Source organism: Myotis yumanensis, unplaced genomic scaffold (assembly GCF_028538775.1).
Source record: "Myotis yumanensis isolate MYYU_CA2020_CCGP unplaced genomic scaffold, mMyoYum1.0.hap1 SCAF_17, whole genome shotgun sequence".
NCBI lineage: Eukaryota > Metazoa > Chordata > Mammalia > Chiroptera > Vespertilionidae > Myotis > Myotis yumanensis.
In genome coordinates, this window is record NW_027223768.1 from 5,149,994 (window position 1) to 5,176,466 (window position 26,473).

General features: G+C 44.6%; 1 protein-coding gene across 2 annotated transcripts; it reads right to left on the reverse strand.

The window, feature by feature from the left end:
• Window positions 1-66: 66 nt before the first annotated feature.
• Window positions 67-25,988, reverse strand: CLCC1 (chloride channel CLIC like 1). Of its 2 annotated transcripts, XM_070396576.1 has the most exons (11): window positions 25,906-25,988; window positions 17,986-18,126; window positions 17,303-17,386; window positions 14,600-14,707; window positions 13,544-13,765; window positions 12,937-13,077; window positions 11,814-11,907; window positions 7,418-7,515; window positions 6,796-6,942; window positions 4,182-4,517; window positions 67-2,445 (listed from the first exon to the last, which is right to left on the reverse strand). In XM_070396576.1, exons 2-11 carry the CDS (start codon window positions 18,112-18,114, stop codon window positions 2,179-2,181), a joined length of 1,626 nt encoding a protein of 541 aa, XP_070252677.1. In that variant the 5' UTR covers window positions 18,115-18,126; window positions 25,906-25,988; the 3' UTR covers window positions 67-2,178. The 2 variants fall into 2 exon arrangements, with proteins under 2 accessions (XP_070252677.1, XP_070252678.1); XM_070396577.1 differs by lacking the exon at window positions 6,796-6,942.
• Window positions 25,989-26,473: the final 485 nt, after the last annotated feature.

Sequence of the window (26,473 nt, forward strand, 5' to 3'; positions counted from 1 at the left end):
TACACAAGAGTTTCATGGGTCTTTATAAGAATATTGAATGAGCAAAGATAGGCATACCAACCGGGGTAATATAAAAATAAGTGTTTATTGTGTATATATGGTAGTTCTTAGACCCTGTAAACATTCAACATTATTCCATTTAACACCTGCTTTTAAAAACGGTCAACGCCACTCTGATTGTCCTAAAAGCGCATCCCTCTCGGCCTTCATATTAGTGATCACACTGGCTGGACATCAGCAGGCCTCCCTTCTATCACAAACTGGCCTGGGCGCGTTCCACTTGCTCTAGTGAGTCTCCCCTGCACTGCTGCTAACAGCAGGCTGGCTGCCTTGCTGGCGGTCCAAGTAGATCTCATCCCCAAATGGCCATCTGTCAGGTAAACACCAAGACGAGCTTTTAGAGGCTGTGGGCAGAGTTGCTTGGGACGCTACAGCAGCGAGGAGGGCAGGAGGCACTGGCTCCGCCCGCGCTCTGCTCAGGCTGCCACCTGAGGCCCTTGGTTCCCTTCGACGGACCAGGCTCAGGGCAGCTCCATCCGGAGCAGATCCCCTCAGCCAACAGGTCTAGTTCCACCAAATCTACTCCAAACCGCGGGCACCCGGTCCTTAGTTCACTTGCTACGTACCTAGTGTTCTAAATTTTTATACACAATTCTTCGTGTATTTCTTGGAAAAAATTACCATCTCTCTGAAGAAATACTAAAGATGTCTGCAATATTAAACTAGATTTCATGTAAAAAACATACCAGAAGTACAGCATTGGGAGTAATAATAATATTGCCATAACTATGTACGGTGCCAGGTGGGTACTAGAAATATTAGGGGGACCACTTCATAAAGTATATGATTGTCTAAGCATTATGCCGTACACTGAAACTAATACAAAACATTATTAAATAAAAGCTGTAGGTGAAAAATAAAAAGTTTTAAAAACCATCAGAAAGCAAACGCTTTGAATAAGTCTTTTTTTCTGAAACCAACACCTGAAGGGTACCTTTAAGACTATTCCCGACTGGCACCGTTCTGAGTGAGCAGCTGACCGTAACTTTTAGTGTGAATGTTAAAACAAGGGACTCTTAAATGTATGTGAAATCTGCTTTCTAGCTAGGTACCAACCAGCAAAATACACAAGTTTTTTTTTTTCCAGTTTAAAATGAGGAATAGTTTTAAAACTCAGAATAACTAATTTGAAACACTGATTTATCACTTGTCTGTGGTTAGGAAAAACGCCTATTCCGTTTTCCCCATGGCATTCTTCTCTATGTACAACCTCTAAAAACGAGGACTTCTGCGGCCCTGACCACACGGTTTGCTAGAATGTAAGTAAGAAACTGTCACAGCTAACAGTCCGCGCTGCTGGGTTCTGAGCAGCCAGGCACACGGGCCTCCAAAGTCTGCACCCTTCACCGCGGGGGGAACAGCCACTCTGGACCCATTCCCTACCTGAGCTGAGATCACCGCACACGCTGCTACCCAAGGTCCCCGCCATCGCCACCGCCAGTCTGTCTCAGGAGAGAGTGAAAGGGGTGACGAGGAAGCAGCCTCAGCAACAGCTGCGGGTTGAGAGATGCAAGTAGAACATGAGGCTACAAAGCCACTCTGATGGGTGTGCCCTGCAGAGACACGGACGCTGTAGTGCGGGCCCGCGGCCCAGATGCTGAAGGACATGCAGAGTGGGCTTTCCTTAAGAACGGTCTGAGTCCCTGCCCCTCTGGGGCCGTGCAGTGAACACGTTAGTCTCCTGACTGAGGTAGGTCTTACAGGACTCCTCCCAGGCAGCACACACTTTGGTTACCGGGCTCCCGCATATGCCTGTAAACAAGAAAACTTCTTGTTCAAGGTCCCTCATTCCCACTGGCTTCCTTAATTATTCGGAATTAGTACTGCCTGCCACACTTGTTCACCTCTGAGCTCCTGTTCCACAATTACTACTTCAAAACTTTATGGGATGTATCTTAACATCAAAGAGAAGACATAATAAAACAGATAAAAGAAGTTAAATGAATAGAAATACATGTGTTATTCTGATTGTCAGTAAAAACATTAATGCTTAAGTTGGCACATTTTTGGAGTAAATGTCAGAAATCTGTAGGAAACAGTTGTGAAGAGTGTACATTACAAGATTCTTTACAAAAAGATGGCCTCCAAGCTGTGGTGCGAGTCAGGGCTCCTCCAGCCTCATGGGCCACCGGCCGGGTCTCTCCCACCTGCTTCTGCGACGGCTGTGCTCACTGGGCGGGGTGTGCCACCCTCCTCGGGGCTGCCTTCGTCCTGAGTCCTGAGTGGGGCCTTTCCCGCTGCAGGATCTTCCACCACCCCTGGCGCCCCCTGGCCAGAGCCGGGCTCAGGACGCCGGCTGCTCTCGGTGCTGCCCTCTGCCTTCCTCCCGGGGTGCGCTTCCTCCCGGGGTGCGCTTCTTTCCGGGGCTCCATCAGTCTCTCTGGCCTAGAAAGCACAGAAGAACATCTTGTTTCAACTGTTTCCGTAACGATGTGAAAGGCTGGTAATCATGTCCAACAAGTGTCCATGCAAATCTGAATTCTAATGCTGGACTGTAATGACACGAATGGTCAGCCTCCAGGAGCCACATGGAGGAGCGGGACACAGAGGACACGGCGTGGTCAGGCCTGGGGACCAGGACTGCGTACTCCTGACCTGGTGAGAGTAAGTCATCTGACAAGCATCTGCTGAGCACCGACTAGTGCAGTGATTGGCGACCCTATGACACGCGTGTCAGAGGTGACATGCGAACTCATTTTTTTGGTTGATTTTTGTTAAATGGCATTTAAATATATAAAATAAATATCAAGAATATAAGTCTTTGTTTTACTATAGTTGTAAATATCAAAAAATTTCTATATGTGACACAGCACCAGAGTTAAGTTAGGGTTTTTCAAAATGCTGACACGCTGAGCTCAAAAGGTTCGCCATCACTGGACTAGTGCTAGATGCTGGGGACACTGCAGGGACAGACAGGAAGACCCTGCCCTCACCGGGACTTCCTTTCAGGTTGGGGAGACAATCGGCAACAAACCAATTAGCAAAGCCTCACCCTGGAAGGGGGCGGAGGGGGTGGGACTGCTGGTCTGAAAGGGGCTCGGTGAGTAAAGGCGTGAAGAGATGAAGTGGCCGTGGGGAACGTGGGGAACGATTCCGGATGGTGACTACCAGGCTCAGAGGCTCTGAGCTCGAGGACGAGTCAGGAACACTGCGAGGGAGCAGGGGGGAGGGGGCTCAGCAGGAAGAGGTGGGCGTGGGCAGATGGCCCTGGGCCATGGCGGCAACTTTGGCTTCCACTCCACGTGAGGTGTGATGGGAAGTCACAGGAGGATTCCCGAGATGAGTGACAGATAGACATTAACTCTTAAAGCTGAAAGGAACACCTTTCAGTTTTCCATGCAGATATTTCTGCTTATAAGGAGCTGCGTAGGAAGGGAATCCATAACTTCCTCAGCTCTACTGTGTTCGTGCTATTTTTCAAAGGTTTACACTTGCAACTTAAACTTTGCAAATGACAATACAAATTCCTGCCTCAAACAAAAATGGAAATGTCGTCCCAGCTGGTTTGGCTCAGTGGACAGAGCGTTGGCCTGCAGACTGAAGGATCCTAGGGTCGATTCCGGTTCAAACCCCAGCCCTAGTCGGGCATGTGCAGGAGGCAACCAATCCATGTCTCTCCCCCTCCCTTCCACTCTAAAAATCAATGGAAAAATATCCCTGGGTGAGGATACACACACACACACACACAAAGGAAATGTCCCTTTAAATGTTCAATAATGGTGGGGAAAAGGCCTCACCATTGTGCAGGTCAAAAGCAGTCACCAGCCAATGATACAGAAGATTGGGAAGGCGAGGTTCTTGATCCCCGCCCCCTCTTCCAGCCACGACTCAGCTCCCGTGGGCTCCCGCCAGCCCTCAGTGAGCCTTCCCTCTCTCCCAAGGCAGAAGCGTCAGCCATGCTCACTGCTCGGTTTCCTCCGTCTGTGCTAACAAACCTGCTAAAGAGCACTTCACACAACCACCTCATTCCTCTAGGAGCTCGGACTAACCTGGACCAGCGAGGGGAAGATGTGAGTAATCACACCGTCAGTGACAAAACAACAGTGCAGGTAGGAGTGAAGCGCAGCCTGCGGGCAGCACCGAGGCCTAGAGCAAAGGACAGACACCACGCTGTGACTTACGCTGGGCGCCGCGGGATGCTCTCGCACCTCTGCGTCTGGTCTATCAACCGCCCGGAGCACTTCGGGGCTCTTGTGGCCAGTCTGAAATCTCACGTCAACAACTCTCTCTCTCCCAACATCTCTTCTACTCTCACACGGTCTGTCATACGGGCCTTGCTCAATGAGGCCAATGTAGCCCCTAGAACCAAAGTCTGCATCACCTGCTCCACCACGGGATCTATAGTCAATTTCCTGCTGCCGGCGCTTGTCACCTGGCTGTAGAGCCAGGGGGGGCTCTCTGGCGGGACCGAAGGGTCGCAGCATAAAGACCGACTGTCCAGCACCGTAGCAGAAACTCTAGAAGGAAAAGACATCGCATTTCTGAGTACGTAATGGCTGACTTACAACACTACGAGGGGCTTTTCATTCAGGGTGCTAACAGAATTATGTAATTCAACTTGTGGCATTTGCAGACATAACCATGTTCATTGAACTGTTTGTTCTTTTCATTAGAAGTCTATTCTTTAATACGGGGCCAGAGCAGCCAATAAAAATTGAGAAATCACTCAATATTAAGTAGACTTTTCAAGCAGCTAGAGAGTTTGATTGAATTATAACAATGGCAGTTAGGCTAAAGCCTAGAAACTTCCATGGGAAGGTACTGATAACTGCGCACATGCTGTCTATATTCACACCCCTCAATCAGGTCAATGCTGAAAACTGTTCAGTTGCACATCATCATGTAAACATTCTCCTGCAGGCTAAATTTTTTTTTTTTTTTTTACCAATCCAAACGTGGTTTAGCTACAGCTACAACTCCACAGGCTTTGAGTGGCAGGCTGGGAGACACTCTAGGCAGCAGTTCACCTGGGCCCTGGAGCTCGGGGAGGACCCGAGACGCCCCCAGGGGCTCCCCAAGACGCCCCCAGGGGCTCTTCGAAGTCAACACTTCTCCCCACACTCCCTGGGGTGTAAGTGGCGACTTCTGGCTTCAGCGCCTTCCTTGCTGAAGGCACGGGCTGTGTGCTTGTGCAGACCTGCATTTTAAAGTGGCCCCAGCATGTCAGCCCTGCAGGCATGGCTCAGCTGGTTGGAGCATCATCCCGTGCACCAAAGGGCCTCGGGTTTGATTCTCCAGGCAGGCATGTAAGGAAGGCAACTGATCAATGTTTCTCTCCCCCCACTTTCTCTAAAAAAAACACAATGAAAACATATCTTTGGGCCCCAGCCAGTTTAGCTCAGTGGATAGAGCGTCGGCACTCGGACTGAAGGGTCCTGGGTTCGATTCCGGTGAAGGGCACCTCGGTAGCAGGTTCCCCGGTCCTGGTCGGGGTGTGTGCAGGAGGCAACCAATCGATGTTTCTGTCTCTCCCTCTCCCTTCCATTCTCTCTAAAAACCAATGGAAAAATATCCTCAGGTGAGGATTAACCAAAAAAACCCCACAAAATAATAACAATATCTGTGGGTGAGGATTAAAAAAATGTTTTTAAATAGTCTAAAATGTCTCAGTATTTTAAATTTTTGTCTTATTTCTTAATGTTAAATATCAACAAATAAAATCCCCATAAACAAAGGCTCCTTGTGGCTTTCGATTCTGAAGAGTACAAGGGCCCCGAAAACAAACATCTGTACGAGAGGCCGTTCTGAAGACAGAAGCAGGTAAACAAGAGATGGCGGTTTTGCACACAATTTCAGTGTCAGAGACTAAATCGTACAACTGACGTCACCGAACTAAACCTGACCCTGACCCACCGGACCCATCATCAGACACCAAAGCCAAAGCAGGGACAGCCTCAAAGCGGAAGAGCAGCGGATGAGTCCGGGAGACACTCCACTCCTTCCCAGGCGCACGAGTGCGTCCCGTCCCGTTTGCTTCATGTGACAAGGGCTTTACTGGGTAAAAGCTGACAACCAACTGCACAGGAAGCTGAAGACCATGGCCGAGTGAGGAGTCCATTTCTCCCTAATAAACGTCCTGAATCACCCACTGTCAGGGCGCCCACCTCCCGCCCCTTTCTGGGGCTGAGAGCCCGGGCGTTTCCCTAGCAACGCTGCAACTCTCAGGTGACAGCGAGGACGCCCCTTTCTCAGAGGACGAGGACGCCCCTTTCTCAGAGGACGTGAGCCCAGGCTGGTTGCTCAGTGGTTACAGCAGCGGCCCTCCCTCGGAGGGAAGGGTCTCCAGTTCAATTCCCAGTCAAGAGCATGTACCTCATGGTTGCAGGTCCCATCCCACAGCAAGGCATGTGCGGGAGGCAACCAATCGATGTGTCTCTCTCTCGATCTCTCTCTCCCTTCCTCCCTCCCTTCCTTCTTCCCTCCCTCCCCCACCTCCTCCCTCCCTTTCACTCTCTAAAAAAAGCAATGGAAAAAATATCCTCGGGTGAGGATTAAAAAAACTAAACAATTGACTTTGTGTGTATTGCTTCACCACGTGCAAAGAACCAACTGAAAGGCAGGTCTTATTTTAAATCACTGCCATGGCAGCTACAATCCCACTTGAGCACCATGTCCCCGGCTTAGAGGCCCACACATGGTAGTATGCACACAGCTGTGCCACCCAAAAGTCCCCTTTCACACCAGCAAGGCCTTGTTCTGTAAACCCCGTGACCTGTCGGCAGGCCCTATACTAACCACGACCGCCAGCGCCATGACAATGAGCACCGGGATGTGCAGGAGCCCGGGGATCTCCTTCATGAGCGCTTTGATGAACTCCCCGGTTCCCTTTCCGATGTACTTCAACGGCTCCACCACAAAGTTGGTGAACGTCACTGCCAGGGCCTAAAAATGGTAAAAGCAACTTCATTTTTCCCCTCAAACAATTGAGGCACCTAGAATGAGACAAAATGCCCTGGGCACTGAGACGGAAGTTATGTTACATACATTAAAATGTTGTCATAGGCTTTTAAAAATGTGAAAAATCACTGTGCAATGGAAGTATATTCTTTCTAGAACAAAGGTTATTAGCAAAAAGATTCTAAAAAAAAACAAACTAACAATTTTTGCCCTGACCAGGTAGCTCACCTGGTTAGAGCTCCACCCTAGATACACCAAGGTTGTGGGTCCGATCCCCAATCAGGACACACACAAGAATCAACCAATGAATGGAACAAATTGATGTTTCTCTTGCGCTCCCTCTCTCAAATCAATAAATAAAAATTAGAAAATTAAATTAAAAACACCTACAATTTTTAATATATGCAAAGGTGTTTGGACTTACTTTGTATATGTCATTTTTACAAGACATATTCCATACCTTTGTTGGTGGTACCAACAAAACAGGATTGACGAGTAAGAGCTCATAGTACTTTTGGCAGGGGTCATCCTTATAGGTCCATGAACTTCTAAACCATTCTATTTGGAGAAAGACAAAACATTGTCATTTAAAAAGAGCTGCATTTCATTCCCGAATAAGACAATATTTTCGTTTTACCCCTGCCACCACCACTAATCAATTTTAAATTGTTTTACAAAATTAGACTCCCTATGATGCCAATTTAAAAATTTTTCATCGTATGTCCAAAATGTTCATTTTAAAAACCCATTCAAATTCTACAAATCCTATGCAGATAGCAGATGATGTTACAAAGATTTCTAAAAGGTAACTATCTGAAAACGAGGGCGCTCTGAGGGAGACTGGACTGTATCGAAGTCCCTGTCCAGGCTGGGCCCCTGGACGAGTAGTCGTGCCTCCACCAGGGAGGGCACACAGCACCTCCCTGTGTTCCTTCTTACAACTACCTGTGAATCTACAATAATGTCACTTTAGAAGTCAGTTCTCTCCTCATTTTATAAAATGAAGTAGAACATTAGTTCTCCCAACTCTTCTAAATTAGGCTCACATTACGTACTAGCTTGAGCCAGAGGAGGCACTGGTTGTCCATGAAGCCACGAAGCAAGGCTGGGTTGATTTAGTTCCCATAATGTCTTAAGAAACATTAATTTTGGGAACCTGATTACGAATCTGCTGAAATTGCCTTAGACCAAGATGACGGCATAGGTAAACACCGGAGACTGCTGCCGCAAACAACCACTTCAAAAATACAACTAAAAGACGGAACGGACATCACCCAGAACCACAGGAAGGCTGGCCGAGGACAGACTCTTCAACTAGAAGGAAAGACAACAGCATACCAAGGCTCAGAAGAGGCGCAGTGTGGAAAATTTAAAGGTGCGGAGGTGCGCGCGCAAAGCGGGCTCGTGGCTGAGTGCGCGGTTGTCATTTTCAATCAGGAGGGAGTCTCAGACTCTGAGCTCCAGATCCGGGCGAGTCTCTAGGGACTCAGACTCAAACGGGAGAAGCGGGATTGTCTGGCATCAGTTGAAACGTGAGGGCAGCTTTCTCTCCGAGATTTGCAGCCATTACTGGGGTTCTGAGAAGCAGAGCCGCTGGGAACGGGACTGAGAGCAGCCATAACTGCTCCCTCCGCCCGCCCTGTTGACCCCACCCCGCCCAAGCCCTGCGCAGAGCCATTTGCTGATCGCCTTAGGCAAAGGCTAGATTAGCACCTCCCCAGAGGACAGAAGTTTTCCACACAGCTGATTCTCACAGCCAGTAGGCCTGGTGGTCAAATCCCTCTAGTATTAACTACAACAATCAAGGCTTAACTAGAACAAGACTGCGCACAAAGACCACAAGGGGGTGCACCAAGAAAGCATAAAAGATACGGAGACAAAAAAACATGACAGAAATGGAGGATATGGAACTAAAAAACGCAATTTTGAGGGCTTGCAATAATGTGCTAGAAGCAGCCAATAAACTTGATGAGAGCCTCACGAAAACTAATGAGACCCTCGATGCTATGATAAAGAAACAACTAGAAATTAAGCATACACTGACTGAAATAAAGAATATTATACAGACACCCAATAGCAGACCAGAGGAGCGCAAGAATCAAGTCAAAGATTTGAAATGCGAAGAAGCAAAAAACACCCAACCAGAAAAGCAAAATGAAAAAAGAATCCGAAAATACGAAGATAGTGTAAGGAGCCTCTGGGACAGCTTCAAGCGTACCAACATCAGAATAATAGGGGTGCCAGAAGATGAGAGATAGCAAGATATTGAAAACCTATTTGAAGAAATAATGATAGAAAACTTCCCCCACCTGGTGAAAGAAATGGACTTACAGGTCCAAGAGGCGCAGAGAACCCCAAACAAAAGGAATCCAAAGAGGACCACACCAAAACACATCATAATTAAAATGCCAAGAGTGAAAGACAAAGAGAGAATCTTAAAAGCAGCAAGAGAAAGAGACTCAGTTACTTACAAGGGAATACCCATACGACTGTCAGCTGATTTCTCAACAGAAACTTTGCAGGCCAGAAGGGAATGGCAAGAAATATTCAAAGTGATGAATACCAAGAACCTACAACCAAGATTACTTTATCCAGCAAAGCTATCATTCAGAATTGAAGGTCAGATAAAGAGCTTCACAGATAAGGAAAAGCTAAAGGAGTTCATCACCACTGATGAACCAGTATTATACGAAATACTGAAAGGTATCCTTTAAGAAGAGGAAGAAGAAAAAGGTAAAGATACAAACTGTGAACAACAAACATGCATCTATCAACAAGTGAATCTAAGAATCAAGTGAATAAATAATCTGATGTACAGAATGAACTGGTGATTATAATGAATCAGGGACATAGAAAGGGAATGGACTGACGATTCTTGGGGGGGAAAGGGGAATGAGAGATGCGGGAAGAGACTGGACAAAAATCGTGCACCTATGGATGAGGACAGTGGGTGGGGAGTGAGGGCGGAGGGTGGGGCGGGAACTGGGAGGAGGGGAGTTATGGGGGGGAAAAAAAAGAGGAACAAATGTAACCTGAACAATAAAGATTTAATTAAAAAAAAAAGAATCTGCTGAAATTCTGTTCTGAATTAGTCATCAGGGACTTGCATTTATGTATAAAGTGTCTTTGAACACTGAACCATTTCCACTGCTAGATATACATAACTAAAGGCAGTCAATATCAGTGAAAATATTTATAAAAATCTGTACGGAAAAAAGGTAATTTCCCATAGATAAAAAAAAAATTGGAAAGCTACCATATAAGATGTTGTAAGTCAATATAAGGAGATTAAGTCTAAATGGATATTCATTTCTATAGAGAGATTCACTTCTTTAATAAACTCATGTTGAGGACCTAGAATGAGTGAGGCCTTGTGCGACGGGCAGGTGGGCACGGCATCCTCAGGCAAATGGAGGCAGACAGGCCACACCAGTCAGCGAACATACAGTGTCTAGTCCTGCCCTGGGACGTCACTAGACGGAAACCTAAGACTTTTTTTTTTTTAAATAGGAATATTTATAAATGCTGCTTATTAGCTTGACTTTATAAATCAAAGTGCTGGCAAGCATTTTTTAATATTTCCTTCATGTTAAGAAAAATGTATATACGTGTTTGTTCAATAACTCTAAAATTCCCCATTTGTCTCCCCCCTCCTCTGCCTTCTCCCCTCCCAATCCAAAAAACAAAATAAGGGAAATATAGTAAAAGTATACAGTACTTTAATTAAAATGCATGATATACAGGGGTGGGCAAAAGTAGGTTCATAGTTGTGAGTACACGAAGCAGTTTTTTCTTGTATTATTATTTATTCATTATTGTATTATTTCCTTGTATTACAACTGTTTTTTCACAACCTATATGTCAAGGACCAGCAGAGAACGGAAGCCTTGAATATAACTGTGAGAATTAAGTTATGTTTTATCCACAAATATAGTCAATGTGTTCTTTTTATAATTTAGCATATTCTAAATAAATAATCCAAGATGCCATTTTGATACAGTAAACTGTGGACAATGTATATGTTGCATTTTTATATCTCTATGTAATCATACTGATAAACTGAGAAAAATGGCACCCCAAGATACATCATCCGGTTTATATACATTAGGCACAAAAGTCAGAAACCTGGGTCAATTTTAAGTATTCTTTCTGCTTCAAGCTATCAATTTTAAGACAATTTAATTTACTTCTCTTTGCCATCTATGCTTGAAAATGATCAGCTATTGCCATAATAAACGCCCTTTACTGGAGGGTAGTAAAGAGTAAAGGGGGTCAAATATATGGTGATGGAAGATTTGACTTCAGGTGGTAAACATACAATGCAATCTACAGATGATGTATCACAGAATTGTTCACTTGAAACCTATAAAACTTTATTAACCAATGTCACCCCAATAAATTAAAAAATAACGTCATGCCCTAGCTGGTGTGGCTCAGTGGACAGAGCATCAGCCTGCGGACTGAAAGGTTCCGGGTTCAATTCCAGTCAAGGGCTCATACCGGGGTTATGGGCTCGATCCCCAGCAGGGGGTGTGCAGGAGGCAGCCGATCAATGATTCTCTCTCATCATTGATGTTTCTCTCTCCCTCTCCCTTCCACTCTGAAATCAATAAAAATACATTTAAAAAAATACATAAAGTCGTAACAAAGGATCAAAAAATAATTTATAATTAACAAGACTGTCTCTTCTCCTGGTTTACCTTTGAAACCTCAGTCTTCCTGCTCGTTCTTCCGAAAATGAAGGTTCAGTCCGGGAAACCCTCCTTCTGCTATTTTATCATTTGTCATTTTTAACATGTTTTCTCATTCTCAAACATTGTATTCAAAATAAGGCCGCGGGAACCAGCAGCACTTACCCCAGAGGCTGCCAGACCAGTCCATCTTCTCAGCACACACGTTGCTTCGCGGCTCCATCTTGGCGACTTCGGCCTGATGCTGCGCGAAAGCCACCTGACCAACATCCAGGGAAGCGTGAGCGCTGCTAGCAGTGGTTACGCCCACCCCCCAAACGCCGTAGTTCAGACACCAGGTTGTTTAAAAGGTTTAACAGAAAAGATGCACCTCTTGTTTCTAAAGAGAGGCTCTTTAGCTCATGGCAAAGCACAGTGTTAATGCTTCAAGCCCCGAAAAACAACCGAGTACAACTTACTTCTTACGGAATTAAGATGAGGAAGGAGAACCTTGTCACCAATTTTAAAAAATTAGTTCAAATGTGGTTCACACCACACCCCAAAATATCGCTATGTATGTTAAATGCTGCTGCTCAGTTCACAGTAAGATGGGGTTTTGCTTTGGGTGGTTTTCAGAGCAAGTGGCCTATAAACGAGAACGTATCTTTTATAAATTAAAGCCCCCAGGGAAATCAGTGAGATGGCCACATTCAACCAAACAACCTTCCTTCCTTTAATTTTAAATAATTACAAGTTCTAGTAACTTAGAGCAAAAGGCTTTAAAAAGTCACAATGGTCTAATCTGATGAATTCATTAAAAATATCAGGATGTTTGACTCCCCTGCTAGACAGATCTGAAACTGTCCTGTAATGATTAGACCACTGTGACAGGAGCAGCAGCACGTCTTTAAATCTCTATGTACAGCATGGTCCCAATTTTTTTTTAGGTTTAGAGTTAGGTTAGGGTTCAGCCTGATTTCAATTTTGAAAGAGTTAAAACTTAGAAAAAAAGATTGCAAAGTAGTGTCTCAAAATACTGGCAGTGACTATCTCTAGGTGATAGATTATGGGGTGATATTTAAAAGTTAAATTTCTCTTCTTTAAATTCTCTACCTTAAACATACTATTTTATATTCAGGAAATAACCTAACTTTTAAAAACTAATACTTTGATATCATTTCTAGCAAAGAATAAAACATATCCCAAATCACTAAAATAAGCAGGTTATATACTAACTCTACATGGATTATCTCTTCTTTTATCAAGAAATATCATTTAAAAATTTTAAAACCTTCCACCTAATTAATACCTTGTATAAATACATCCAATTCCATCCCAAACTGATGAGGAAACTGATGAGTAAAATACGTCTCAGCTGGGTGTACCAACGAACATACGTCCAGAGCTGGGTGGCTACTAGCATCACGATGCAGAGCAGACACAGAAGCACCTCAAACAGAAGGAAGAGACAGCAGCGTCACTGCCGAGCCGTCCTCCCCACCAAACCACAGCATCAACAAAAACTAAAAACTGGACTCAAATGTGCAAAATCGCCCTGGCTGGTTTGCCTCAGTGGATAGAGTGTCAGCCTGCAAACTGAAGGGTCCTGGGTTCGATTCCTGGTCAGGGCACATGCCGGGTTGCAGGCTCCATCCCCAGTGTGGGGCGTGCAGGAGGCAGCCGATCAATGACTCTCTCTCATCACTGATGTTTCTAGCTCTCTCTCCCTCTCCCTTCCTTTCTCTGAAATCAATAAAAATATATTTTTTTAAATATGCAAAATCATTTGTACCATTTTGCTGAAAGTCCATCAACACAGTATGAGTGATTTAGTCCAGGTTCTTAACACAATTATGGTGGAGTTTGAACAGTCGTTTTTTAAAACCTGTTAACCGTGCCCCCCTCACCCAGCCTACCATAAACACATCATATGGATCCACGCCAAAGGAATCTTCAAATCGCCACTTCCATCTTTCAAAATCATGAAACTTAAAATTAATTAAAATATCACTTAGTGCATCATCCAGGGCGCCTGGCAGCGAGTCTTCCCCATTGAGAAACTTCTCTATTTCTATCAAGGTCTGTCTTTTAAGAATAATCTCGGCATCGTAGTGCATGTCACCTCTGTTTTCATCAGGCTGAGGTCAATTTGCCAAAAAACAAACAACAGGAAAGAGAATTTTATTATATTACCTAGTGAAACGTTTCAAGACGAAAGCCAATTTGGAACTAAATATATAGTTAGTTCACAGTATTCACACATCGCATAAGGATAACAACACCCACCCTCTCACAGGCCACATGGAAACCACAGATAATACACGTGAAAAACATTTCAGAAGGTAAAACTACGCAAACAATGTACATTTTACTAAAATGCAGTTGCATCTTGCTATCTGCAGTAGTTATAAAGTCACCTCAAACATTACTGAGCCCATACTAAGCCATGGCTCCTCAGGGACAGGCAGGGCTGGGTTCCTGCGAACGGTATGTGCACAACATCCAATTCTCTATGAGCAGCACTTGCTCAGCACACAGCTCGGGGGAAAACTACTCAAACGCATTTCCTCCTCCTCCACAGGCAAGGCTCCTCGTCACCTGAGGGAGCAGGTGTGGAAGTGGGAGAAAACCAGGCAGCCCAGGCGCAGTTTCCTCAACCCAGTCAGGAGTTTAAGTTTCCAACTGTTTGGTCAAGTTCAAATGGCAAATTTAAAACAACACCCACCCCAACTGCATTACATGGCTGGGCAGTGCACAGGGTTGAGGAAGTAAATCCCCATGAACGAGAAGGAAGAGAGGAGCGGCCTGCACTGCCTTCCACCAAACCTCGGCACGAACAGGTTCTGGTCCCAGGGTCAGCCCGGAATTCTGTTACAGCACAATGGTGCCCCCTCACTGCTTTATATAGTTGGAAATTAATAAATAATGAAGATACCCACTACACTGATTAGTATCACACCACCAATACTCACAAGACCAAGCTTCCTGGCTTCAATTAAAATCTTATTTAAGTATCTCCTAAAAACAGGATTATTTTGACTTTCACAGTCTTTCCTCTTTTTCTTTTCACATTCATCAACCTGTAATCATACACCAAAAAATCAACAGTTAGCATCAAGTTTAATGTAAGGGTCAAGTTTCTAACCTAGTGGCCCCCATCAAAACCAAGGTAAAGCGCTGTTTGTTTGGTTTTTCACGTTTTATTGATTTTTAGAGAGAGAGGCAGGGAGAGAAACATCAATATGAGATTGGAACACTGATCAGCTGCCTCCTGCATGACCTCTTTGGGGATCAAGCCTGCAGTCTGGGCATGTGCCCTGCCTGGGAATGAACCAGCAACCTTTCGGTGCACAAGGCGACACCCAACCATTGAGCCACACCAGCCGGGGCAGGTGCCGCCTACTGTTATTAAGCTTGCATTACAATGTAGAGCGTGCCTGCCGCCTGTGGGCTCTCTCTTTGCAAAGGTCAGGGAGACTACAAATGAGGAACACACGCCCAGCACTTAGCTGTGACCAGCAGTTTTTCTACTGACTTTCAGCTCTTTTAAAGCTGAAGATCATAAAGCAAGGGGGCAGCGATGTGGACAAGCAGAACATCTGGACCAGTGTGTCTCTTTGTAATGGCAGACAGTGAGGAGAGAAAGAGAAGAAGGGGGCGGGGGGAGGAGAGAAGGGAGGGAAGGATGATAAAGAAACACAGAGAAACAGGATGAAGCCAGAAGGAGGAGACACAGCAAAGAATTTCCTGGATGGGCCATTACTTTGGCCTTTTATTAACTTCTCCTGTCAACGACTGACCACCCCCTCTGCACGGACGCCTCAGAGGACAGGAACCATGGCTTTGTCATGTGTCCTCCACGTGGCAGCCCCTCAGCACGCACATCTTCACCAGGACAGACATCCTCTGAACTCAGCTCTACAGACACTTGATGGTCAAGTCGCCAGTGAGGGCAAGGCATGTCTCACACACGTAAACATGTTTGTAAAACTGAGTGTGTTGCCAAAACCGGTTTGGCTCAGTGGATAGAGCGTCGGCCTGCGGACTGAAGGGTCCCAGGTTCGATTCTGGTCAAGGGCATGTATCTGGGTTGCGGGCACATCCCCAGTGGGAGATGTGCAGGAGGCAGCTGATCGATGTTTCTCTCTCATTGATGTTTCTAACTCTCTATCTCTCTCCCTTCCTCTCTGTAAAAAATCAATAAAATATATTTTGAGAAAAATAAATAAAGAAATAAATAAAACTGAGTGTGGACCCTGAGCACGGAAAGGGGCCTCAGATGGTACACAAGGTAACAGGGAGCACAAACTCAGGACAGGACACTTGAGAGAGAAGTCACGTGGCCACTTCCACTGCTTCCAGGCAAGGTTCATAAACCTTTAAAACAAGCATGCATACTCGGGCCTTGAGTTTGACATGCTTGCTTTAAATTTTTTAAAATGTTTTTAAGAGAAACAATGTTGTTGTTTTTTTAAAACAAGGAGTAAAGACTCCATTTTACCCATCCCGTTTTTTACAATGTTTAAAACAGTAAAATGTATATAAAAAGGCAGGTCTGCGTTTGGAGGCAAACTTTCTCCACATTTCTTTGCTAGCATTCGGCTCAGATGGTCACGTCTGCTAAGAACCCCAAGCAGGTGCTTAGCGTCTCAGCGAACAAGTGCTCCCCCCAGCCTGGAAACCCCCTCCCGCCCTCCCACTAGCTCTCCCCACACTTGCCCCCCCCCGCCAGCTACAACACTTGCCTCTTCTCTTCCACCGGTCGCTTCGCTGTCCCTGCCTCAGTCTGAGCTGTCAGCACTGCCGGACCTCAGCCACCCCCTCTCCACCCAGGCCCCTCCGCTGCCACCAGCTAGTCGGCCTCCACACCAACAGAGGTGGTTCCCACAGCACAACCTACGTCCAAGCCCCTGAACAACCCTGACTCCTCTCCCTTCCCATGAAGGCTACCTCAGCCACACAAACAGGAGGAAGAAATGAAGCGTCCTTATATTTGTGAGAGGAACTCCACACTTCGAAGCTGGGAACAGGCCCGTTTCTCCATTTGCTACATTTGTCATGAGTCTACTACACTCTAACACTGTGACAAGTGACAGAGAACCAAGAATGAATAAAACACATTCTTTGTCCCAAGAAATTTTCAGTCTGGTAAGGAAATGATTATAATATGATGAGATAAATGTCATTACAGGAAAATACAAGCACTATTTAACAAGACCAGAGTAACTGCTTAAAAAACCAAGGCTAGAGTAAGCAAAAAATAATAATAATACACAGTTGATCCTTGAATAACATGGGTTTGAACTGCTCAGGGCTTAATCAGATTTTTCTTCAATAAATGCATTCTGTACTCTAAATGTATTTTCTCCAGCTTACTGTATTGTGAGGATATAGTATAATATAACACACTAAGTATGTGTTCATCAACTGTTATGTGATCAGGAAGGCCTCTGATCAACAGTAGCCTATTAATAGTTATGTTTTGGGGGTGTCAAAAGTTACACAAGGATTTTCAACTGTGTAGGGGGTTGGTGCCCCACCCCCCACTGTTCAGGCGTCAACTGTATATATAAATTGCACAGTACATAGAAACAAAAATAATGCCAGCAAGCACAGAAAACAGAGAGAAATCTGACATACTATAATATAAAATTCATGAATGAAAAAAATCTAACCTTATGAATTACAGAATCAAGTTTGCTGTAACATCCTGACAATTCATCAGCGTATGACGAGTCCGCACTGACCTCCTTTCTCACCTAAAGCAGAGCAGAGAAAGATTTCTTATTTCTTCATAGTTCACTTGTAAAAAAGTCTGTAAGTGGAGATTAAAATTTTAACTTCTCCATTTTATAACTTTTCTTGTTATAATTTTCAACTGTATTGAACCACCAAAAAATTAAGAGTCTCAAATTTATATATCAGCTAAGAATTACAATCAAATTAGTTTGCTACCTGATGGGCTTTACATTCAAATTCAAAACAGAGCCCTGGCCGGTTTGGCTCAGTGGATAAGCGTCGGCCTGAGGACTGGAGGGTCCCAGGTCAAGGGCATGTACCTTGGTTGCGGGCACATCCCCACTTGGGGGTGTGCAGGAGGCAGCTGATCGATGTTTCTCTCTCATCGATGTTTCTAACTCTCTATCCCTCTCCCTTCCTCTCTGTAAAAAATTAATAAAATATATTTTTAAAAAAATCAAAACAGAAACACGCAGGTGGGGTGAGATGATCTTAGACTACGGGACATGAAGTTCCCTGTGTGACTGCCAATCATGGGTACCGGCCCTCACGGTGCTGAGTGAACCCAACAACTGCAGACTATTTCCGCCCAAGGACCCATGAGGCCTGACACACACACCTGCGATTTCCTCATTGTTCCAGAAGCAGCATCATAGTTGAGCATGTCCGTGGGGTCAATCCAGTCATCATCATGAGCAAAGCCAGCGATCAGCCACAGACATTCACAAAGGAGCAGCGAAAACAGCATCCTGCAGGAAGACTAAACACAAGTTTTCATAAATGTAATGAAATATAGTTATTTTTAGAAGAAGTTATAACTATCTACTTCCTTCTAGTGCTAAGATAATGCTTTCTTTCTGAACTGATATATAACAGTAAAATGATATCCTATATAATAAAAGGCTAATATGCAAATTGTCCCCTCGACTGGAAGTTCGACTATGGGGTGGGGCCAACTGCCCACAGCCCCTCCCCACCCTCAATCCATCTGGGCAGGCAGGCTGGACCCCACCCGTGCAAGATTTCGTGCACCAGGCCTCTAGTCCACACACACACACACACACACACACACACACACATTTTCACTGAGACAAAAATAGGGGTTTTCCATATGATTCTGCAATTCCTTTCCTAGGTATGTACCAGATATCAAGCTACATTACAAAGCCACTGTCCTCAAAACTGCCTGGTACTGACACAAAGACCAATGGAATTGAACAGAGAACCCAGAAATCGACCCAACCCATTATGCTCAATTAATATTTGACAAAGGAGGCAAGAGCATACAATGGAGTCAAGACAGTCTCTTCAATAAATGGTGTTGGGAAAATTGGACAGATACATGCAAAAAAATGAAACTTGACCACCAACTTACACCATACACAAAAATAAACTCAAAATGGATGAAGGACTTAAATGTAAGACGGGAAACCATAAAAATACTAGAGGAAACCACAGGCGGCAAAATATCAGACATATGTCGTAGCAATATCTTTACCGATACAGCTCCTATAGCAATGGAAATTAAGGAGAAAATAAACAAATGGGGCTACATCAAAATAAAAAGCTTCTGCACAGCAAAAACAAACAAAAAAACCCCCAAGAAAACCCAATATTATCTCTGATAAGGGTTTAATCTCCAAAATTTACAGGGAACTCATACAACTTAACAAAAGGAAGATAAACAATCCAATCAAAAAATGGGCAAAGGACCTAAACAGACAGCTTTTGAAAGAGGACCTACAGAAGGCCAAGAGACATATGAAAACATGCTCAAAGTCACTAATCATCTCAGAGATGCAAACCAAAATGACAATGAGGTACCACCTCACACCTGTCAGACTGGCTATCATCAACAAATCAACAAACGACAAGTGCTGGAGAGGATGTGGAGAAAAAGAAACCCTCCTGCACTGCTGGTGGGAATGCAGACTGGTGCAGCCACTGCGGAAAACAGTATGGAGTTTCCTCAAAATTAAAAGTGGAACTCCCATTTGACCCAGTGATCCCACTTCTAGAAATATATTCCAAGAAACCAGAAATACCTATTAGAAAGGATATATGCACCCTTATGTTCATAGTAGCACAATTTACCATAGCTAAAATTTGGAAACAGCCTAAGTGCCCATCAGCAGATGAGTGGATTAGAAAACTGTGGTACATCTACACAATGGAATACTACGCTGCTGTAAAAAAGAAGGAACTTCTACCATTTGCAACAGCATGGATGAACCTGGACAACATTATTCTAAGTGAAATAAGCCAGTGAGAGAAAGATAAATATCACATGATCGCACTCATTTGTGGGATAGAGTGAACAACATAAACCGATGAACAAAAATAGATCCAGAGAAGCATCAAACTGACTCAGAGGGAAGGCAGGGGAGAGGAGAGGGTATGAGATCAACCAAAGGACTTGTATGCATGTATCTAAGCATTACCAATGGATACAGACACTAGGGGGGGTGAGGGCATGTGCTTGGGGGGGGGGGGTGGCCAGGGAGAGGTCAATGGAGGATAAAAATAATATTGTAATAGCTATGTATGGGCTGGGGGTGGGGGTACTTGAAATATCAGGGGGACCACTCCTTAGGGCAAGCATGTCAACTCAAAGGACAACACGGGCCAAGTAAACGAGGCATGCGGCCCATGGGCCACAAGTGTGACATGCTTGCTGTAGGGTATATGATTGTCTAACCACTATGTTGTGCACCTGAAACTAATACAGAATAACTTTGAATGTGAACTATAATTGAAGAAAAAAAAGATGAAAAATTGTATGTTATATGTTTTTCATCACAACAACAATAATAAAAAAGAAATAATGACTGAAAACTTCCCTAACCTGGCAAAGGAAATAGACATACAAGTCCAGGAAGCAGAGTTCCAAACAATATGAATCTAAACAGGCCCAGAGCAAGACACGTCATAATTAAAATGCCAAAGGTTAAAGACAAAGAGAATGTTAAAAGGAACAAGAAAAAGCAGGTAGTTACATTCAAGGTAGCTCCCATTAGACCAGTGGTTCTCAACCTTCCTAATGCTGCGACCCTTTAATATAGTTCCTCATGTTGTGGTGACCGCCAATTTCATTGTTACAAATTGAACATAATTAAAGCATAGTGATTAATCACAAAAACTATGTAATTATATATGTGTTTTCCGATGGTCTTAGGCAACCCTGTGAAAGGGTCGTTCAACCCCCAAAGGGGTCGCAACCCACAGGTTGAGAACCACTGCATTAGACTGCCAGTTGATTATTCAATACGAAATTTGCAGGTCAGAAGGGAGTGGCATGAAATAGTCAAAGTGATGAAAGGCAAAGCTCTATACCCAAGATTACACAGTAAGGCTATCAGTTAGAATCGAAGGAGATATAGTTTCCCAGCCCTTGCTGGTTTGGCTCAGTGGATAGAGTGCCGGCCTGTGGACTGAAGGGTCCCCGAGATCGATTCTGGTCAAGGGCACATGCCCAGGTTGTGGGCTCGATCCTCAGTAGGGGGCATGCTGGAGGCAGCCGATCAATGATTCTCTCTCATCATTAATGTTTCTATCTCTCCCTCTCCCTTCCTCTCTGAAATCAATATATTTTAAAAAAAAGTTTCCCAGACAAGGAAAATCTAAACCAGTACAATAAACGTTTAAAGGGACTCCCTTAAGTAGAAAAGATCAAAATATGAATAAGAGAGTATAGGAAAGAAACAGTAAAAGCAGTGGATCAAACAACTATAAAGCTAGTATAAAGACTAAAAGAAAAGGTAGGAAGATAATGTATAAATACAACAATAAATTACTGGATACATACAAACACACAAAGTAACAAATGACAAAAACATAAACGTGGAAAGATTAAATATTGTAGGGATTTTAGAATGTGTTTGAACTTAAGCGACCGTCAACTTAAAAGACTGCTTGTACACAGGCCTGGCTGGGCAGCTCAGTGGGTTAGAGCATGGTCCTCATACACCAAGGTTGTGGGCTCAATCCCCGGTCAGGGCACATACAACAATCAACCAATAAATGCATCAATAAGTGGAACAACAAACTGATGTTTCTCTTTCTCTCTCAAATCAATAAATTTTAAAAATTGTTTTAAACAGACTGCTTATAAACATAGCTTGGTATATATAAAGCACATGGTAACCACAAACCAAAATCTACAAAGTATACAACAAATAAAGATAAAGCAAACCAAACATGACACTATACAAAGTCATTAACATACAAGAGAACAAAACAAGAGAATTAAGAGGAAAAAGAGAACCAAAAAACAATTCATAAAATGACAATAACTACATACCTATCAAGAATAACTTTAAATGGATGAAATGCTCCAATCAAAGACATAGGGTGACTGAATGAATAAAAAAACAAGACCCATATACTTGCTGCCTACAACAGACCCACTTTAAATCAAACGACAGATTGAAAGTAAAGGGACAGAAAAGATATTTCAGCCCAGCTGGTGTGGCTCCGTGGTTGAGTGTGGACCTGTCAACCAGGAGGCAGGTCGATTCCCAGGTTTCAGGCTGAATCCCCAGTAGGGGGCGTGCAGGAGACAGCTGATCAATGATTCTCATCATTGATGTTTCTATCTCTCCCCTTCCCTTCCTCTCTGATTAATAAAAATATATTAAAAAGAAAAGATATTTTATGCAAATAGAAACAAAACAAAACCTGAAGTAGCAATACTTATATCAGACAAACTAGATACACCAAGAGCTATCACAAGAGATGAAGAAGGGTATTTCATAATGATTGTAAAAAATGAAGCCAACAAGAGGATAAAACTCTTTAAACATCTATACACCCAACACAGGAGCTTCTAAATATATACAGTAAATACTGACAGATATAAAGGGAGAGATCAACAGTAATACAGTAATAGAAGGGGGCTTTAACAACCTATTGCCATCAATGCATAGGTCACCCAGAAAAAAACCGACAAGGAAACAGAGGCCTTAAATAGCACATTAGATCAGATGAACTTAATTGACATTTTTAGCACATATCACCCAAAAGCAGCAAAATATACATTCTTGCCAAATGCACATACAAAATTTTGCAGGATAGACCATGTCAGGCCACAAAACAAACTTCAATAAATTGACAAAGGTTTTCAAGAAATTGAAAAAGAACAGCTGACAGAGTTTACATCATTATATGGACCGAGAGGAAGGTAAAACAGCCAGGTAGGAAGCCAGGAGTGTCAGTGTGGAACGAGGTTGGCGATTTGGAAAAACAGCACCATAGCAGGCATCACACTAGGGGAGGTGACTCAGAAGGTTGGCAAGCCCCCGAGTTTTGACCACAACCCCCACAAAACCATGCCCCTTTCTCAATAATGAGCAGATGGAGAGCTTTATCCAGAGCTAGGATGAGCAAAGCAGAAAGGATGAAAGACCAGGAGGTGAGGCCCATTAGTGGAGTCAGCTGCAAATCCCCATGGTCAGTGATTTAAGGCTGGAACTCCTTGAGAAATCTTACCATTGATTTTACACTGACTCCAAACAAAGCTGCATCTACACCTGCTGGGTACCGTCAAAAAACAGATTCTGATCGAGTCTGCGGTGGCCTGAGAGTCTGCATTCCCAAAAGCTCCCAGTGATGGCAGAGATGCTTGCCCACAGACCACGCTCGTGTTAAGGAGGAGTAACTAACCATCATGCGTTGGTTTAGCTTAATGGTGGCACCGGTGATCCTACTAATTGTTAATAAGAGTCTCTCTACCCCCGTTCCTATTTTTTATCATTTCCCACCCCCATTATAAAACTATATATATATAAATAAATAAATAAATAAAATAGCAGCTAGTCTTTGATGGGCCAAACACAGCTACTTCAATCCTCACAAAAACTCTTGGAGGTAATACTGTTATCTTCATTTTAAAGATTAGGAACACAAGTAAGGTGCCCAAGGCCACTCAGCTACTAAATGACAGAACCCAGGCTGGCTCTCCCTAAACTGCCCCTCCAGGGGCAAGATGCTAGTGGCCTTGAGGGGCTATCCAGAGAGGGTAGAGAGGAGACACTGCTGGATCCACACGTCTACACAGCTGGAATTTTCCGAGAGTGCCTTGGGACCTGAGCTACTAGACTGAGATCTCCAAGGAGATTGACAGCCACTCAGTGGAAATAGATACAACCCAACAAAAGGAAAACAATCAATCCAATTAAAAATGGGCAAAGGACCTGAATAGACACTTCTCCAAAGAGGACATACAGATGGCCAAGAGACATGAAAAAATGCCCGACGTCACTGATCATCAGAGAGATGCAAATTAAAACTACAATGAGGTATCACCTCACACCTGCCAGAATGGCTACCACCAACAAATCAACAAACAAGTGCAGGCAAGGTTGTGGAGAAAAGGGAACCTAGTGCACTGCAGGTGGGAATGCAGACTGGTGGAGCCATTAGGGAAAACAGTATGGAGCTTCCTCAAAAAATTAAAACTGGAACTGCCCTATGACCCAGTGATCCCTTCTAGAAATATATCCTAAGAATCCAGAAACACCAATCAGAAAGAATGTCTGCACCCCTATGTTCATAGCAGCGTTGTTTACAACAGCTAAGATCTGGAAACAGCCCAAGTGCCCATCAGCATATGAGTGAATAAAAAAGCTGTGGCCCCAAGCTGGTTTGGCTCAATGGATAGAGCGTCAGCCTGTGGTCTGAAGGGTCCCAGGCTCGATTCCGGTCAGGGGCACATGCCCGGGTTGCAGGCTCGATCCCCAGTAGGGGACGTGCAAGAGGCAGCCGATCAATGATTCTCATCATTGATGTTTCTCTCTCTCCCTCTCCCTTCCTCTCTGAAATCAATAAAAATATATCTAAGGAAAAAAAAAAGCTGTGGTACATTTACACCATGGAATAATAGGCAGCTGTAAAAAAGAAGGATCTCTTACCCTTTGAGACAGCATGGAAGGACCTGGGGAGTATGCTAAGTGAAATAAGCCAGTCAGAGAAAGACATATCACATGATCTCACTTATATGTGGAATCTAATGAACTGAAGTATAGTAACCTCCATCTTGGGTAAAAACTGCTGTTTAAAATTTTAACCCTGCTCTTCTGGCTTCTGTAAACATTTGCTTGCTTAAATAATAGGGAAGACTAATACTCCCATTCCAGAGAGGCCATAAACTATGTCCCAGACAGAGCTGTCAGTGCTGGTGCCAGGCCTTGAGATATGATCTCACGGCCCTGTCCCAGCACACAGGACTTTTTCTCAGAAGGTCGGGAAGTCTCATTCCAAATTTGGAAGACAAAGAGCTAAAAAAGTATAAATAAGGAAGACTTCCACCATAGTGGGCCCCAGAATTTGAGAAGCGATATTTCCTCTGGGCCCTCTAGCGCTAGTGAAATGAAAAAGACTTCAAATAAAGTTGGCTTATTAAGGCGTCTTCTGCTTTACAATATAACAGAACAAAATAAACTGACGAACTAAATGGAGGCAGAGGCATGGAAGTACGCACTGCCCAAGATCACAGACAACAGTGCAGGAGGGGGCTGGGAACCTGGTGGAGGGGGGCAACGGAAGGCATGTGTAATACTCTCCACAATGAAGATAAGTTTTACAAATTATGCCAAAATAGAATTTCAATTAAAGAAAAAGTATCAGATCTCGACGAATTTATACGTTTAATGAGAAAGACAAAGCTAATTTGAACAGTCGAGTCAAATTCCGTATTAACCTAGCAGGACCTAGGCCAGTGGTTCTCAACCTTCCTAAAGCCGCGACCCTTTAATACAGTTCCTCATGTTGTGGTGACCCCCAATTTCATTGTTACAAATTGAACATAATTAAAGCATAGTGATTCATCACAAAAACAATATGTAATTATATATGTGTTTTCCGATGGTCTTAGGCGACCCCTGTGAAAGGGTCGGTGGACCCTCCAAGGGGTCGCGACCCACAGGTTGAGACCCGCTGATAGGCGTTTGGAGCTCAGTGCGCGTGCGCACCTGCAGTTTCCTGGGCCGGACTGGATGGAGGTGCGCGAGCCGAGCAGGCGCCCAGGTGAAGGTGATGATGATGATGATGCAGCGGGCCGGGTCCACACCATCATCACCACCGTCACACAGAAAACCTGAAAAACACCACCTGCGCATAAACTTGCCTCTAACTTTTCACATTCAAATGAGATTTGGAGTTTTTCAAAATTCACCACCGCCAAACCCGGGCTCTTCGGGAAATGGTATTTATTCAAACGACGCGTCAAGTTTTCGTTGAGAACCCAAAGCAACAACACCCAACGTCCGTTCGGGTCGGCTTCGCAGCCGCTCGCCCCGCTTCCCCAGGCCGCTCTTTGAACCGGGAAACCAACAGCAACCGCGACAAGACAGCCGCCGGGCCGGGAGGTGAGGGACAGGTAGGTGGCTCGCCCGTCCCGGGAACCGCGGCGCTGGGAACTCCCCGCAGGCCCGTGCGCGCGCAGCCCCCGCCCCGGCCTCCCCGCCGCCCGCGGGACCCGCCGGGCCCAACCCCGCAGTCCCGGCCGCCAGCCCGCCCGCCGCACGAGGACAGTGACACTCACGTCTGCGGTCGCCGGTGGCCGCTCCCGGAAGACAGGTGACCGCCCGGACGGCCGGAGAAGGTGTTCAGCGCCTGCGCGAACCGCCCAGCGCTGCCTTATGTGGATGGTCCTCCTCGACCCGCTCGGCCGGCAGCTGTGCGTCCTTCCCGGGCGCGCCGCTGATTGGCCCGCCGAGGGGGCGGGGCCCGCCCTGTGGGCGGGTTTTCCGCCAGGGGCTTTGGGGATTTTCACCTGCTGAACGCTCTGCAAATGACAACCTACGAAGCCAAACCTATAAAACGGATGAGAAGGGTATTTTTTAATCTCGATTTATTTCATAACTTCTAATAGTGTAACACTTGCCACAAAACCCGGAAGTCTATTTTAAGCATTATATTTTAAATGGACTATGATGAATGAAAAGGATTGTTTTGTTTTTGTCTTTAACTGCTGGCCTTGCAATCTCAGGAAACTCTCCAAAGAAAAAAGGATATGCTTTACACACTAGGAGTTAGTGAGAGATGCGCACAAGTTATTGGCAGCAAATTTTAAAGTGCCTTAAATTTTGGTATATAATGTAGTACTTGGC

Excerpts from the sequence above, each read along its gene's own strand:
- CLCC1 (XM_070396576.1), bottom strand. The coding sequence starts at position 18,114 with ATGCTGTTTTCGCTGCTCCTTTGTGAATGTCTGTGGCTGATCGCTGGC. Across the intron at positions 11,908-12,936 it reads ATTGGATGTATTTATACAAG|GTGGCTTTCGCGCAGCATCA; the intron begins GTATTAATTAGG and ends GATGTTGGTCAG. Across the intron at positions 2,446-4,181 it reads AGCATCCCGCGGCGCCCAGC|GCCAGAGAGACTGATGGAGC; the intron begins GTAAGTCACAGC and ends TGTGCTTTCTAG.